The sequence below is a fragment of the Leptodactylus fuscus genome, chromosome 2 (genome assembly GCF_031893055.1).
Source record: "Leptodactylus fuscus isolate aLepFus1 chromosome 2, aLepFus1.hap2, whole genome shotgun sequence".
NCBI classification, from domain to species: Eukaryota; Metazoa; Chordata; class Amphibia; order Anura; family Leptodactylidae; genus Leptodactylus; species Leptodactylus fuscus.
The window spans coordinates 59474756-59493471 of record NC_134266.1 but is presented as its reverse complement, the minus strand read 5'-3'; the positions used below and the strand labels follow the sequence as shown (position 1 = coordinate 59493471).

Genomic DNA, 18716 nt, shown 5'->3' with positions numbered 1-18716 from the left:
CTATCACCTCCCCAAGCACATTAATCGCCACCATGTTATAGAGCACAAGTGATAAACAACATACCTTTCTCTAGTAAGTCACTTCTATAGATTTGGAGAAAAACAAATGAGGCAGTTGGTGCATTAGGGGCGGGCCTTCACACCTGGGTGCACTGCTCTTGCCACACCCTGCAGTGAGAGTTGATCCTTTCAACCATCATACCTGAGCAGCAAGAGCAGGGCTCCAGGGAGCTGAAGGTCCATCAAGTGCACCAACTGGCTAATTTGCATAACGCACAAGTTTTCTTTCTTCAAATTTACAAAAAGTGACCTACATTACACAGGTATGATGTTTATTACTGCAAGGTGTTCTGTAATGCAGTGGTGGCAATTCTATATACTTGGAGGAGGTGGTAGACGTCCTTTAACCCATTAAGGACACAGCCTAGTTTGATAGGGAGTTTGTCAGCAGGAAATCAGTATTGAACCAAAGTACATTGTAGAGCGGCTCCTGCACAAAGATGCCTTTCTTAGGCCCTTTGCAGACGACTGTGTGTATTTTGCAGAGCGCAAAATATTGTTTTTGCAAATCACATATCTTACACACACACACACCAACATGGGTCCTTTTTTTTTTTTTTTTTTCCGTTCTAAATGCCACATTGCAAAAGCCATAACTTTTCAATGATGATATAGCCATATGAGGTCTTGTTATTTGTGCAACAAGTTGGAATTTTCTATTGCACCATTTTGGGAAATATTTATAGCTGACTGATCAAACATTATTAACTTTTTCATATTGGTATAGCAAAAAAAAAAAAAAAAAAAAAAAGGTCAGTTTTGTCCTCTGTTTTTGTGCATGGTGCACTGTGCAACATAAATGACATTTTACCTTTATTCCTCTAGTCAGTACAATTATGTGGGACATCTATTGTTTCTATTGGTACAATTTTGGGTTATATGTATGAACATTGAAAGCGAAACTATAACTATAAGCCTTTGTACCAGGTAATGAGGGTGACACGGGGCTTTCATTTGAGCTCATTCCTATGGTAACACATCGGTACCCAGCAATTGCATTGTGCGCTGCCAGTGGGGGAACGAACACAGAGAAACCCCATAGAAGCCCCTAAAATATTTTTTTTCACAGCTCGCAGTTGTTACAGGAGGATATGGAGTCAAAGCCCAGCTGCAGAGAGGACGCCATTTTCATGCCTCACTATTAAGTCAGTTGGCAATAAGTTTCCCTCCACTGATATAATAATAATGTTACAGGAATCAGTTATTCATATAAATATATTATGTTCTATCAATGTACAGCCTGTCTCTATATCTCTGAATTCCCTGACCTTATCATTCATGTGGGTACAAATCAGATCTTTACTTTTCTATTTAGATACCCCAGCCATTTTTTCAACCCTACCAGGACTTGTCTTCGTGCTGGTTCCTGACTACAAATATAATGAATGAGGTGCTGTCCAGCTACTGGCATCACAGGATTAATGCACGTTTTTGCATATATTTGGCATGAGCCTCTAGGTGCAGGGGCCTAGTACAAATAATGGGAGTCAAGGTTCCATATATGTAATTTTATGCCTATACAGTGGCATACGTTTGAGGCTACCACTGGAGGTATACGTCAGGGTAATACTCCAGACATACGTTTGCTTCTGACATGATCACACGACCAAAGATGTGCTCTGCGTATGTACAGTCAGTAGGTTTTATCAGAGTATATAGTAATAAAGAGCCAATTCAGTGTCCTTCAGTGCTATAAAATATTATTACAGAGCCAACACCACAGCAATGATAGTGATCCAATACTGAAACCTCAGCTGCCAAATTATATCAGCTTTATTATTTCTTTTATTATATATCTGCCACTTGGTTATGTATACCAGGCGTAAAGGATACTTGCAGAAGGTTTCTATTACCACTGGTAGGTCGACACTGAGAAACTTGTACCGAGGAATGAAGCTGCTCAGGCTTACTGTGGAAAGAAAGGTGATAATCTTTACCTTCTATGCAGGTGATACTTGTATTATAAAGGGATTTTCTGGGACTTCCATATTGACCTATCCTTACAATAAGTCATCGATATGTCATTGGTGGCGGTCCTACACCTGGGGCCCACACTGATCAGTGGTTTTTCGAGGGTAATTACAGGTGCTGATGATGTCATGCTCAGGTCACAATTACATGGTACAGCAACAGCTCAAGTAAATGGAATTGAGATACAATACTAAGCACAGCCACTGCACTTTGTATGGTCATGTGCTTGGTGTTCCGCAAAGAGGCCACAGCGCTCACCTCTTCATCCAACTGGTGGGGGTCCTGATTGTTTGACTCCCACCAATCACATATTGTATGCCTCGAAAATCACTGTAAGCTTTATTTTAGCATTTCCTCACCTCCATACTGTAGATGTGCAGGATATCCTATAAATAACATATCTAGCTGAGGAGGATGCTTTACTCTGATCAGGCGAGTCTGGTTCTCTATGGATGGAATGGCGCAGACACTGTTGGCTGCTGACTTCTGACAGTCGGCATTGGACTGACATTCTGGACTTGAATGTACTGCTTTCCTGGCTGGCAGACAAGCATACTGTAAATAATCATAAAGATGATAGGTTAAGACATCTTCGTACATAGGTAACCGTTCATTCACAGAACATATAATATAAACATATATCTGTGTCAGCAATGACATCCCACAGCAATTCTGGTAACATGACCATCAATGTCAATTCTGAGAAACTCCTGTTCTGCCATGTAAGGGGCGAATCCACTACAAGCACAAGATATGTGATATTATACCTGCCTCTAATAACTGCTCTTTGTAAAATCTAATAAAGGTTTGTACAGTTTGTGGTTGGATGGCACTTACTAGTAAACCGATATCTTGTATGTTCAGCTATATCCTAGACAAAGAAGTTCAAGGCAAAATATGTGGCTCTAGTTCCCAATAGTGGCCTGTGATACCCTAATGGCATTTAAGATTTGTGCCATGTATTGGGTCATTTTATATGAATAGATTTACAGCATATTTAATAATGATAACATTATTAGTTAACGTATATACTCGAGTATAAGCCGACCTGAATATAAGCCGAGGCCCCTAATTTTACTACAAAAAAATTGGGAAAACTTATTGACTCGAGTATAAGCCAAGGGGGGAAATGCAGCAGCTACTGGAAAATTTCCAAAATTAAAATGGTCGGAGTTTTTGGGTGCAGTAGTTGCTGGGTAATGGGGAAGGGGAGGGGGTGTTTTGGTTGTCTGCCTGCCCCTTTCTGAGCTTGAGGACTGAGTTTTTTTTTCCCCCACTTGGAATTCAATCTGGCTGAATATAGGGTATCTGCAGTGCTCCTATTAACCCCTTCCCGACGGAACAGGAGCACTGCAGATACCCTATATTCAGTAGAGCGGGCACTTTCAGACACAGGGATACCTAATGTGTTTGTGTTTCACAGTAATTTCCTACTTTTCTATCTATTCTAGGGAAAGGACTGATTTAGAACTTGAACTTTTATTTACTTAATTTTTTTATTATATATTTTTTAAAGCTTCTTTTTTTTTTCTCACTATTTTATGGGAGATTCTATACAATACTATTGCGGCTGGTCATAGACCCCCCTCCCAAAAAAAAAAAAATATATTATATTATTATTATATATATATATATATATATATATATATATTTTATTATTATTATTTTTATTTTATTTTTTTATTCGAGTATAAGACGAGGGGGGCTTTTTGAGCACAAAAACTGTGCTGAAAAATTTGGCTTATACTCGAGTATATACGGTAGTTTGCACCATTAGTTCCATGGTGTTGTACATATGTATAGGGGTAGACAGGCCTAGTACAAGTACAACAACAACAAACACAAAACTAGCAGTTTTGCATAAGACAAGTTTATGAACTACAATATGTATTGCTTGTAATATATAAATATATAGCCTTTTTTGTATTTTTTTTCTCCTAAAATTTGCCCTCTCTTGTATTGAACGCCTAGGTATTACGCACTTTATTTAGCCTATTGGACTAGCACTTTGTTCTGGCATCCCATCCTATTATAACGATGAATGTTCAATATTTGTTTTACTAATATTGACATTTACTAAATGTAGGATTTATAGTTTGTGTCGTGGGTATTACCTAGGTTTAGAATAGCTGTACAAGGCTGATTTTGGATTGGTTTACATTGTTGGCTATATCTTGTATAGTTCATTTGGCTATTTGGTATTCCTGCACCTAATAGCCCAGAAATCACACTAATGCTTCACAATAGTTTAATATGTAAACCGGCATCCACACAGGTAATTGACTATATTAATCTATTAAACATACAATTGGTAATTTGTTATGGTACTGTTTAAATAATTCCCTAAAATAGTTCTCTTCACACCATGGCATACATGTAGTATACAACTGTAGGTCATGTAGTTCCATGCATCTGATATTGTCCTTTACAATGGAAAAGTGAAGTCAACCACACTATCCAATACAGCTGAAAAACACATATCCCGCCCAGAAATACACATGTACAAAGGACATTCATCTACATCCAGCTCATAATTAAAGCCTAAGTAAACTTTCCAACTTCTGAATTTTTTTGGCATCATATGAAACATTAATACATTTTGTAATATATTATATTTTATTAAAAAATGATGGCTCCTTTCTGTGAAATTCTGCATTTCTTTTTTCTTTCCCTTGCTTCTCTATTGAAATCTGTCCCTGCTTTTCATAGTGTAGAATGTACAGGCTTGTGTTTAATGAAGAGAAAATAATACTACAGTCACACTAGCATTGGGTGACTGTTCGGAGACTCCGTTCCCTATTCTGACTGTAACCAGGACTTTTCTCTGAAAATACAGCAAAACGAACAACACCGGCAACTCATCCGAAGTAAAATAAAATATAACTTTTAATTTACATAATTAAAATAAATAAACAAAATAAATCAAACAAAAAACCCCCTAAAAAAAAACGCCAACGCGTTTCGGAACATTGAGTCCCTTTCTCAAGGCCTTGAGAAAGGGACTCAATGTTCCGAAACGCGTTGGCGTTTTTTTTTAGGGGGGTTTTTGTTTGATTTATTTTGTTTATTTATTTTAATTATGTAAATTAAAAGTTATATTTTATTTTACTTCGGATGAGTTGCCGGTGTTGTTCGTTTTGCTGTATTTTCTATGAAAGACATTCCTTTGTCCAGAGTGTGCCGTGCACCCCGAAGACGTATCAACTGCAGGAATCATTGAAACAAGGGTGAGCTCTGAAAAAATCTTTTTGTTTTTAGGACTTTTCTCTCTGCAGATTTCAGGTGGAAACCTGGCGGACCCCATTACAGTCTCCAAGCGGACCCAAAAGAACCGCGAATGCTAGTGTGAATCTAGCGTGTAAATTCTGTAAAAAAGAAGAACATGATATTCTTGGTGCATATAGTAAAGGTTTACCTGCTGACTGTAGCCATTCCCACTGTAGGAGAAGCAGATGTCAGAAAGACTGTTGTTACTGCAACACTCTACAGATCCATCCAGCCGCTTGTAAACTGAAAAAGCAGGATATTATCATGAACCGTTATACTGAGAATATATATTTTCTGTAGTACCGGAACACATACACGGACTAGTCAGACTTCTCGTTTCTTCCCTTGTATAACACTTCTCATTGTTAGGTTTCCTTGCTTAGGATTTTGTTTAAACTCCCAGTAAAATATATATAGTTTATGAAAATGATGGTATTCTAGCCAAGTGGGCGGTAACAATGCATGACATACAGCAAAAGACGCAGCCCCCAGTGATACCACAGTGTTATCACCCACTTGGCTAGGATACCAGAATTTGCATTGACAATAAAAGGGCTTATAAGTTTGGAATGCTCAAGGCCAACTATCAGATGAGGTTGATCATTGGGCTTTTCAGACCTGGTGACAGGTTCCCTTTTAACCACTTAGCTAAATATGATGTATTACTACGTCATTGGTTTTGGGATTTTCTGTGTTTCAGATATTGGTAAATTATCTTTGGAATAGATGATCAATATCAGATCTTTGGATGATCAACAATCCAACGATCAGTTTTTTCCAGGAACGAACAATGAGAAGCATGGATTCTATGTGATTGGGTTGGCGTTAGCTGATTGGTGATGGTGCCAGTTGTAGGACCCCTACCAATCTGATATTAATGACCAATCCTAAGGATAATCCTTTAATAGGTGAAGTTGCTATTGTACCTCTGCTAGGGAAATGTAGCTGTTGAAGAGTCCCAGTACTTATGCAGAACCCCGTTTGGGGCTTTAAAGAGATGTCACTTAGACACTTATGCCAGTCATCCACACTTGTCACCGGACAGTCTTGAATTTGGGTTACGATATCTCGAACAAACAAGCCTCTTGGTCCACTTGCTGGAGATTCCTTCAAAGAAGAAGTAAGAGAGAGCATTGATGAAGCATGTTCTACGTATTAACAGCTTTCTGTATTGTCTACAACTATGATTAGTAAATACTTGTATTCTCCATGAAATAGTAAATCTGGAGCATCTTATCTTAAAAGTAGTTGTCAATTTACGCAGAAATTTCTGAAATAACAGAGGAACGGTAAGACAAACGGTAAGACAAACCAATGTAAGAAACGATCCTTCAGAACTGAAGAAAATGCAGTAGTCCTAAGGCTGTGCCAGGTACAGCCAGAAAATGTTTGTTTTTTTCCTTAAAGGGGTTGTCCAGTTTTGACAATTAAGTGCTATGGTATTTCAATATACTTTCTGTATCAATTTCTCATAGTATTCTAGATCACTGCTTAGGCTCTGCATTTGGATTTCTATTCAGGGAGTCCACTTGGAGACCCCCCGAACAGAAACCTAATCCGCATAAAAAGCAGTTAACTTAGGAAATCGACAACCCCATAGACTATAATAGGGTCTGTGTGGTTTCTGCACAAAAAATGCGGAGAGGGCAACAGAATGGCCCAATAGCAGATGTGAACCGGGCTCACTGTCATTCTGTTTATGGTCATATGATGGACATATAGGTGCAGGACTTGTTACAAGACAGATGTCTTGATTATTGAGCTGTGCACCTGCATATCCGTAACATGACCATGGACTATATATCACATAACCATGGACTGTATATTACATGACCATGGACTATATCACATGACCATGGACTATATATCACATAACCATGGACTGTATATTACATGACCATGGGCTATATATCACATGACCATGGGCTATATATCACATGACCATGGCCTGTATATTACATAACCATGTACTGTATATCACATGACCATGGACTATATATCACATGACCATGGACTATATATCACATGACCATGGACTATATATCACATGACCATGGACTGTATATCACATGACCATGGACTATATATCACATGACCATGGACTATATATCACATGACCATGGACTGTATATCACATGACCATGGACTATATATCACATGACCATGAACTGATTTTTATCCACTGGAAGTAAGCAGAATGAAGTACTGCAAGCCGAGATGTAGAAAACCATGAGCAATTGATAAGGAAAGTATATTGCACAATTGTACAGCTTTTCACTATACAAAGAAAAACATTTATTTGCTGAAACTGGCCAATCCCTTTAAATAAGCTTTCATCTTTGTAGTGTATCGTATATGCTTTATGGGGAAAATTTATACTTGTTGTTTATTTTATTTTAGTCTGTTTTATTCTATTTAATTCCATCTAGCTGGCACATTGATGTCTCCAGAACCGCTATGACATTGGTGGCACTCCATCAACATAATATTGTAAAGTAGGTGACCGCTATTCTCAAGTACTGAAATTGTGAAGCATATTGAATTTGTAAACAGGAAACATGAAGCTATATCTACAAGCCAAACAGGACAGATTAATGGAGTGTAGAAAATGATGTCCGGTCTGTGGAGTTAACGCAGTGTGCATAGGAGTATTATACAAGTGTATCTGTAATGAAAAGCTCAGGTCATTACATGAAGCGGATAATGAGAGGGATAGAGTCAACATGCCATAATAATACAGCACATATACACTACTGAACTCCATCACTAGTCTCATTCATCTTGCCAGAGCCAAATATAACAAAACTACCAAGCCACTTGTTCCAGGTCATCATACAATCACGGACATGTCTTCTAGGAACTTCTATTAGGTAAGGAAAAGTTATATTATAGTACCGTGTAACGCAAGGTTCACACTAGCGCTTGAATCTCAGTATGAGACTCAGACACCTATTCCACTCAAAATATGTAGAGAGAAAAGTCCTGCAAGGAGGACTTCTTTCTCCACCATTTTTCTGGTGGCCGAGGGCATGTGCAGTCGGCTCTGCCCGAAGCCTAGAAGTTTGAACCCAGCTCCAGAAGAAGACACTGGGAGAGGGCTTTCCAGAAGAAGATGCAGGTGTCACTGGAGAGTTCTCTCGCAGCATTGGTGATGTCCCCAGTGCTGTTTGAGCGCTAGAGACCGCCACCAGTACTACGAGAAAACTCATTTACATACAGATGAAAACTGGGATTTCTACCGAATGGTGGTGCGGAGAAGAAATCTAAAGGTAGGAGAAAAATAGCCTTTCTTAAGGCTATTCCTACATGTGATCTACAAAAAAAGGAATTTTAATGGTAGAATCCCTTTAAGCAGAGAGGGTTTCCATTTTTTGGATCCCGAAGTGGACCCAAAGATCAGAAACCTGAACGCTAGTGTGAACCTGAAAAATAACATGCAATATTTCATACTTTTGTGTAAGACAAGTGTGGCAGGTAAGATACTCATTAGGTAACCAGAAAAAGAATACTTTCTATAAGAATTCCTCCTAGTTTTCAAGACCTCCGCTAGCTGTCATTCAATAGGAATCTTTACTGTTTACTCCTAGGGAATAACTATCAGTTCATGGCCATGTAATGGACGCAGAAGTGTACGGTTCATATGTACAGTGTCTTGTATTGAGCTGGCTATCTGTGTGTCCATGTGACCAGGTTTCCATTACGTAATTGCAAGCTGAGATATTGAAAGCTGTGTGGAATTGGCACAGAAAGTGCATTGGAAATGCCATACGGTGCTTCATAATACAAATATTACCCTTTAATAAGCAGGAATGTCCAGGCCATATGTCCAAAGGATAGTATAGAAATACAATGCTGTGCCCACTGAGACCACATTTATGATGACAAGACTGTCTTTTTATAGTAGTGAATAACAAACTGCACCATTATATGGCACCTTGTACTGTAATGATTTTCTTTACAATAGACATTAAAGTACCGTATATGTTTGCATAGTATAGATTTAGCACAGCCTTCAAAACATGAAATAAAACAGATCCAATATGTAGTGAGCGGGTTTGTCTGGGACGTAATGTAGCTTACCAGGGCATTCCCTGCATTGGTTAAGCCTTATCCTACTAATATTATTATTAGATGTTTGTGTGTTTGTTACTCAATCATGCAAAAACAGCTGAACAGATTTGGATGAAATTTGGCACACAGATAGTTTGTAACCTTATCCCGGTAAATGACATGGCTTCACGACTGTTATGAATTTATATTACCGCATTTTTCGGACTATAAGGCGCACCGGACTATAAGGCGCACCTGCAAAAAATGCTTGCTAAGGCATCTAGGTTCATATATAAGGCGCACCGGACTATAAGGCGCACCATATAGGGTGCGATTATAGGATGCACCAGATTATAAGATGTGCTGAATTATAAGACGCTGTACATTGGATATTGAATGAAGCACAGTTATGTCACTGGGCTGCTGCACACAGAGCTGTACATATCACAGCTTCTGTATACGGTGGCCGTAGTGCTCAAACCATTTACAGCAGGGGTGCTCACACTTGTATAGGGGTTGAGCTACTTATAAATTGACCATTTTAAAATTATCTACTGTGTGGGCAGAGGCTTGGGCTGCTGTGTGAGCGGGGCCCACAAGTTTACCAAAACTGGGCGGGGCTTAACACGTCTTAGGGGCGGGGCCTGCTCTGATGCAGACGTTCTGATTGGCTCATAGCACTGCCCGGGCACCCAGCACAGAGCCAACACCACTGCCAGTAATGCCGATGCCCTCAGCACAGACCCCCACAGACCTCCTGCCCGCGGCTGCCTGGAGAGCGGGGAAGGCAACATCCCCCAGAGCTGCTACTGCTTCTGTTCTGTGTGAGACACAGGGGACAGAAGCAGCAGCAGCTCCGGGGGATGATGCGCTCCCAGCTCTCCAGTGTGACACAAACTAGGCGGGGCTGCGGCCCAGGACCTGCCCACACAACAGACTGCTGTGAAGAACACGTAAGGCAGCGAGGGGGCGTGGCCAGCAGCCAACATGGCCGGACGCTGTCCTAACATCGTGCCACAGAGTGCAGCAGTCACACAGCGGTCACTTCGGCGTGGTGGAGAGACCAGCAACAGCACGACCGGGACCCAACCAGTTGTATTGGGGAAGAGACAGCTTCAAATTGAGTTTCTGCAACTCTCATTAGAGGTAGGACAGATCCATATATAAGGCGCACTGGACTATAAGGCGCACTTGCAATTTCTGAGAAAATTCTAGTATTTTATGTGCGCCTTATAGTCCGGAAAATACGGTACTACTAGCCTCTGCCCACGACTTCATCTGCATGTTGTTGGCGTCGACGTTCCGCCTATATTCAGCATACTGCTGCCATTGAAGGTTCGCCTGTTACAGCGTTTTGGCAGTCCACAAGCTGTCTTGCTGCTGAAGTTGTTCCTCGCGCTGTGCCCGTGATTGTTCCGGCATCTCAGCAGCTCGCTGGGACGTCATATAATGAGCGTGTTGTTGGCGTTGATGATCCTACTCCGGTATTTCGGCTGCTCTAAGAGCCACTTGATGCCTGGCTTGCCCAATATTCCTGAGCTCCGCTTGTGGAGAAGTCTGTGACTTCTGGCTACCTTCATAGCTCTCGTTGTTTTTAGAATTTTGCAACAAATTAGATTTTCTTTTTCCCAGCATTTTTAAAATTCACATGTCAGTGTCTCAGCACTGGAGCAGATCAGATAATATGATTATGCTTGTACACAATGGACTCGGTGTTATCTATGTGTTTACATAAAGGAAAAACAGACCTGGTTTTATCAGCGAAGTGCAATTAGCTGATAGTCCTGGCAGCAAGAGCAGATTGTCATTTACCGGGATAAAAAGTATCCTATGTGTTAATCCAGTTTACAAACTATCTATGTGTCAAATCCCTTCTAAATCAGTCCAGCCGTTTTTGTGTGATTGAGTAACAAACATACAAACCTTTCACATTTCTAATATTAGTAGAATAGGATACTATGTTAAACTGCAAAACAATTCAGCTTATTGCAGTTTGCTGATAAAGCTGAGTCTGGTATCTCTTTATGTAAACACACAGATAATACTGAGTCCATTCTGTACAAGCATCTGCATATTATCTGAACTGCATAACTGTTTTATGTCCTGTTCAGGCAAAGGGAGGAGGGGAGAGACAAATACAGGAAGTGAAAAACAGACACTGCAGGCAACGTGCTGAGACACTGAGATGGGAAAACCCCTTTAGACCAAATTTGCAGTTTCCCAATTTTAAACATGCCGGGAAAATGAAAATCCAATGTGTTGCAAAATTCTCAAAAAACAAGAGCTATGAAGATAGCCAGGAGTCAACAGACTTCTCCTCAAGCGGAGCTGAGGAAGATTGAAGCTAGGCATCAGGCGGCTCTTAGAGCAGCCGAAACACCAGAGCAGACGGATCATCGAAGCCAACAACATGCTCATTATATGGTGTCCTAGCGAGCTGCTGAGATGCCAGAATAATCAGAGGCACGGCACAAGGAACAAGTTCAGCACCAGGCAAGCTTGAGAGATGCTGAAACGTTAGAGCAAGCGGATCATCAACGTCAATAATACACTCGTTATATGGCGTCCCTGCCAGCTGCTGAGATGCTGGAACAATCACAGGCTCGGTGCGAGGAACAAGTCCAGTGGCAAGCCAGCTTGAGAGCTGCTGAAACACCAGACAGACAATTTTTTTTTATTATGCACACATTTTTTTCTCCCTGGACCCAATTCTGAAGTCCACGCAGACAAAGTTGCAGGCTGAAGCTAGTTGCTACTATATACCCAGTTTATTAACTTTAGGGAAGGCAGCTGGGGAGACCAGGACTCTTGTTCCCGTCTCCAATGCAGTCACTCTGGCTCTCACGGACATCAACAACTCCCCTCAGCCCTGTTGTATAGAAGGGAGCTGATCAAGTGGCCGAGAGCCGGAGCATCCAAGAAGTTCCATCCTCCCCCGCTGTCCTCCACAAAAATAATAATTGGGGCTCTGTAGGAGTGGTTTGTAGGTTATTAATAAAAATAAAGGGGTCATCCAGAGTCTCATATTGCTTGCTTATTCTTAAAATAGGCCATTAATATTAGGGTCTGACAGCCAAGACCTCCACAGATCTGCTGTTTGGGGACAGAATGGCTCCCTTTATTGTTTACAGGCCATAAGCCGCACTGCTCGCTAGCCATATTATTTGTATTGATGGGTTTTGGTAGTGCAGTGCTGCCCCATAGACCCCCTTTAATTTAGGGCATCTAAAAGAGCTACTCTGTAATCCTCTCGGCTGCAGTATATACAATTATTATTAGTATTACGGATAAAAGGTTTCAACTTTTGAAGCATTTATCATGCAGGCTAGGTATTGGAACTACAGTACTTCATTTCTGATATTACAGAACTTGCCAAGATGTTATACCCTAACATAATAATATTTTATTAGCTTGCCATAGGTTGCCTTGAAACCTAACAATAAAGCCTATTGGCCAAGCATTAAATGTAATACTGCGTGATTACTCATACATGGTAAATGTCACTAGACAATAAAAATACCCAAGCAGAAAAGAAATTCCTTCCTTTCATATAAACATCCGTCATTTCGGAATACAATCCCATAGGGAAACTGTCTGCAGTAACTCCTGTGGGAAAAAGAAACTGAAGCTATTAAGTGAATGGGCGCTGAAGTCAGCAGAATTGGTCTCTATTGATTAAGACTTGAAGAATGTCACTCATGGTAATAACAGAGACGTGACCACATAAAGGAGATCTGGACGTCACCTGGTATCAGTGCACTATATGTTACGTGTTCTGCTCGAACATGACAGATGCAAAAATCGGAATATACGCAGCTGTCCAATTCTAGAGCTTCAACCAAACTCTCAAGCAATGGTTACTATAAAGGAAATCCTGCCGATCCTTAACCTGAGCCAAGACTGTGACATTCAGACTCAGGTTCGGCACTAAAGGTAAAGTGCCCCATGGTCAGATATGCACGCACTTGTGTTACCATTACCAACGATTCACCTGTAAAAAAACATGAGGCAAAAAACCACATTGCAAAACATGCCCAGCTTTACTGCAACCATATAGTAGAAAAAGGAGGCAATGGGCGCGCTGGACCAAATGATTAGCTTTATCATACAACGCGTTTCGGGAATACAGATCCCTTTCTCAAGTGTCACACACTTGAGAAAGGGATCTATATTCCCGAAACGCGTCGTGTAATAAAGATAACCGTTTGGACCAGCGCGCCCTTTGCCTCCTTTTTCTACTATATGGATGTTCCTGATGCCGAATCGTGGTTTGAATCGTTCCAGAGGCCGGCTGCTGCCAACTATGGTCTGTTATTGTACAGACTTGATTCTGTTACATGCCTAAATAGTGGTTGTGAACTAAATTTTACAATCGCTAAAAGGTGAGAGCATTCTACTTTTGTTTTTTTTTTTTGCATTATTCACCGTTCCACCCACAGTATTACACTATTAGCGCTGTTTTGTGTGTGTTTTTTTTTTTTTCTTCTCGATACTCAGTTTTACTGCAAGGGACACTATCCCTACATGTACACCAGCACACGAGCCTTAGGGAAGCAAAATGAACCGGAAGCCTGATATAATTTATGGACAAAAAAACTATCTATCATGCCTTGTGCTAAATTTATGAAGTGTCTTAGATACCTTAGAGATGTTTATGATTTGTGCGAAAATGGGCATGACTTGGTGGGAAAGTGGGCATGACTTGGCCTATCGAAAAGTGAGCGTGACCTAAGGAGCTACATTGGGCATCAAAATTTTGCCAAATTTTCAACTAAGTGGTGTAAAGTTAGACTAGACAATTTCTTATCATGTTTTTCTGCACTGATACTACAGATGGACCGTGTATATATTTATAAAGTGAATGGATGGACCCTATGTATTGTATTAAAGTGAACAGCTTCCTATCATGTTTCCCTGCTACGGTACTACAGACAGACCCTGTGTAAAGTAAATGGATTTCTTACATTTTCCTGCTATAATATTACAGACCGTACCTGTCTGTATGTATACGGTGAATGAGTTCCTATTTCTTATGTTTTCCTGCTATAATACTACAGAGTTCTTACTAATATCTACAGACTCCTGTATAGGCGCCTCCATTTCTGTAGTCAGTCAGACCTGGCATTTTTGGAAAGCTTTCTGATATTCAGAAATGGAATTATTCTTCATATCTAAGGAATTCCCTAATTCCAGTATTGTTCCTGGTGACACATGGCTATCCCAGGCCACATTTACACCAAGGTGTAATATCTGTATTACATCATGTATTATCTATAATGTATTGAGATAGTCAGGACCTATAAGTACCTGGGTGTGCTCCTCAATAATAAACTAGACTGGGCTGATCACCTGGAGGTGCTGCACAGAAAGGGTCACAGCAGACTGTACCTGCTCAGGAGGCTGAGGGCCTTCGGAGTCCAGGGGACACTTCTTAGGGCCTTCTTCAACTCTGTGGTTGCTTCAGCCATCTTTTTCGGTGTGGCCTGTTGGGGGAGCAGTATATCAACCACGGACAGAAATAGACTTGGCAGGCTGATGTAAAATCTCTGCCTGTTCAGGTCTCTGCGCCACCTTCTGCTCGCGTGCTGTGGCGCAGGAGGCGGGTGCAGTTTGGTTCATGACTTAAAGTTTTTGGTCGCACTGTGTGAACACGGCTTTAGTGCTGCGATTGTATTTGCACCACACCTGTCTTCTGCCCTTGTTTGCCTCTGCTCCTCTAATGGTTAATCTGGCCTTGCCCTATGATTGACAGCCTGCCTTCCTGTCAACTCCATGGGCGGGTTCTTTCTTCCCTATTTAACCTTGGCTCTCATTCACACCAGTGCTTGCTATTGCCGTGTGCATACTTGCTCTTTACTGTCCCTGTTTTTGCTTACACTATTATCCTTGACCTTTGGCTTTCCTCACTGACTATTCTTTGGACTCCGATTTGGCACTGCATCGCTCGACTGTTACTGAACCTTGGCTAGCTGACCTCTCTTTGTTGTTGTCCGTCTTGTCTGCGTTTTGTGTCTCACCTATACAGGGAGGGGCTGTCTTCGTGGTTGCCGCCTATTACGTAGGATAGGGCCTGGCAATAGGAAGGGTCAGTTGGTGGCTTCAGCTTAGGGCTCACTGTCTCTTGTGTCCCGTCCCAGGATTCAAACAGTTACTGGGGAACTGCTGTCCCAGCAATTCCCTTACAGCTGATCAGAAGGGCCAGCTCAGTCCTGGGGAGACCCCTGGACCCAGTACAGGTGGTGGGGGACAGAAGCATACAGTCCGTGGTGACCTCCGTGAAGGAGAACAAACCCCACCCCATGTATGGGACTTGGTAGCACTGTAAGTGACCGTCTTTCTTCTCTTCCTTAGCTGCTATGGACTCCTAGTATATCTTCTCTTCTCAGTATATGTGTGTCTACGTCTGTAATATATTACTGTGTATTATCCTGTATCTGTATTACTATGCTGCTCTAACATGCTGAAATTTCCCCACTGTGGGACTATTAGAGGATTATCTTATCTTATCTATTATTCCTTTAGGACACAGTAAGTGATTTGTCTTTTATCGATAGGGCATAATAGCGAGGCTGTGCTATAGTATTACAATGTCTGACAAGCCTTAGTATGTGTTTACATACACATGGATAGCTCACTGCGGCCTCTGCTTCTACAAAGCACTGCAGGGATTGATCAATGTGTTACTAGACTAGTTGTCTAGCCAACAAGCCAAGGAGACTGATGCTATATCATATGTGACTGCTTTCTTTTCAGGTGCTACGTTCACATATATACAGGACACCAGGTCCTGTCCAGCCAAAATACACGTGGCGCACATTGCTAGCCTGTACCTTCCAGCACCTGAAACCATGAAATTAGATTAAGTAAAAACAACCGCCATCATCTCCAGCACAACACATCTGTGCAGAGCAGTTGCCAAGGAATCCACAAGTAAATCCTCAGGGCTTCTCAGTATTTAGAGAGCACTACAACAACTGACGGCAATAACATGTGCATGAACAGATACTTTCCTAATGAATATTAATATTCTACCTACTCACGTAAGCAATTCTAATGTGTATACTAATGTTTCATTAAGGGGTTGTCCTGGAAATAAATAATACGATTTTCTGTTAGATTACACAAAACATTGCAATTTTTCAATTGGAGAAATTTTTCAAAATTGATGTTATAGAATTGTTATAGCGCCCTCTTGTGTTCTTTTCATTCCCTCTTAGAATGTCCACCTTATGTAACCCACCTTATGTAACCTACCGTATATACTCGAGTATAAGCCGACCCGAGTATAAGCCGAGGCCTCATTTTACCACAAAAAAACGGGGAAAAATTAAAATGGTCAGAGTTTTTGGGTGCAGTAGTTGCTGAGTCCTGGGAAGGGGAGGGGGTGTTTTGGTTGTCTGTTTGCCCCTTCCCTGAGCTTGAGGACTGGGGTTTTCCCCCCCACTTGGAATTCAGCCAGGCTGAATATAGGGTATCTGCAGTGCTCCTATTAACCCCTTCCCGACAGAACAGGAGCACTGCAGATACCCTATATTCAGTAGACCGGGCACTGTCAGACACATGGATACCTAATGTGTATGTGTGTCACAGTCATTTTCTACTTTTATATGTATGCTAGGTATCAGGGGTTAATGCCGGATACGGAATAAAATGTCAGTGCCAGCAGGGAGCCAGCAGTGTACCTGGCTCAGGAAGGGATTATGGATAAGCAGTTTTATTAGTCAAAGGATCATTGGAGTAAAACAAGTCTTTATTAAGTCCTGAATTACAATATCAAAGCCCCATAGGACAGCATAAGAAACCTGATCATATCCTTTATACTGTATTTTACAATAAGGGCCATTGACTCTGTAGGTCAATACCAGGGTCTATTCAATATACTGTATGAAATATTCATGAGGTTTTTACATCATTAAAAAAGAATGAGTTGTAAAATGGAAAATTGGCATTTTTACTGTAGTAGTGAAAACCATGACTGTGCTCTTTTTATCTATTTTACACATCGGTCATCAGATGTCTATACTTTACCTTATATATTACCTTACAAATATGTATTGGGCACCCTTTATACAGCGCTATAACAGTAATACTCTGTCTGATCCATGCCCTTCATTTCTGTCCCAGAACAGGTATAAATATATACTATATGGACACAAGTATTGAGACATCAACACATTAAAATTAACATTCTAACATTCTATCCCATATCCATGAGCAATTAGATCAGGGGTCCTCAAACTTTTCAAACAGGGGGCCAGTTCACTATCCCTCAAACTGCTGGAGGGCCGAAATATAGTTTTAAAAAATGTAAGATTATATGCTTCATAGTACGTCCCCCCCCCACACACACACACAGTATTATCTGCACCTCAGTACCCTCCCCCCCTGTATTATATACTCCTCAGTACACCCCCCACCCCACTGTATTGTATGCTCCTCAGTACCACCCACCCCACAGTATTATATGCTCCTCAGTATACCCCCCACCCCTCAGTAATATATGCTCTTCAGAACGCCCCCCACCCCACAGTATTATATGCTTCTCAGTACCCCCCACCCCACAGTATTATATGCTCCTCAGTACCCCCCACTGTATTATATACTCCTCAATACCCCCCTCACTGTATTATATACTCCTCAGTACGCCCCCCACCCCTCAGTATTATATGCTCTTCAGAACGCCCCCCACCCCACAGTATTATATGCTCCTCAGTACCCCCCCACCCCACAGTATTATATGCTCTTCAGTACCCCCCACTGTATTATATACTCCTCAATACCCTCCTCACTGTATTATATACTCCTCAGTACGCCCCCCACCCCTCGTATTATATGCTCCTCAGTACCCCCACAGTATTATATGCTCCTCAGTACCCCCCACTGTATTATATACTCCTCAGTACCCCCCTCACTGTATTATATACTCCTCAGTACGCCCCCCCACCCCTCGTATTATATGCTCCTCAGTACAACACACACACTCTATTATATTTACCCATGAAGAGCCACCGCCGCCGCGTGTCCTCCTCCTTCAGACTGCAGCAGCGATGATGTCATCGCGCTTGCGTTGGGGCAGAGGTCACTCTCTGCAGTCAGTTTAAGCTGCACACAGAACTGAAAGCAGCAATCCACTCACTATTGGGGAATCAGATTCCCCGTTAGTGAGCGATCCAGGCGACGGCGCGTAGCCCACATGTGGCGGGCTGGATAAATGTCCTTGGCGGGCTGCATGTGGCCCGTGGGCCATAGATTGAGGACCCCTGATTTAGATGGAGTCAGTCTACCCTTTGAAGTTAAACTCACCCAAACATGCCTTATCTGTATAATGCCTTATCTGTATAATGGTACACCTTCATGGTGGGACAGAG

The 18716-nt window shown here is 41.5% G+C and overlaps 1 protein-coding gene across 1 annotated transcript in view; it reads right to left on the bottom strand.

The window, feature by feature from the left end:
• The window catches only part of MBTPS2 (membrane bound transcription factor peptidase, site 2), a 40355-nt gene that overhangs the window by 761 nt on the left and 20878 nt on the right, over positions 1 to 18716 (bottom strand). The window contains exons 7-10 of the mRNA XM_075263853.1: positions 6225 to 6405; positions 5447 to 5541; positions 2391 to 2586; positions 1894 to 1969 (exon numbers count right to left, since the gene is read on the bottom strand). Coding sequence (XP_075119954.1) covers positions 1894 to 1969; positions 2391 to 2586; positions 5447 to 5541; positions 6225 to 6405 — 548 coding nt within the window. The remainder of the gene's footprint in view (positions 1 to 1893; positions 1970 to 2390; positions 2587 to 5446; positions 5542 to 6224; positions 6406 to 18716) is intronic.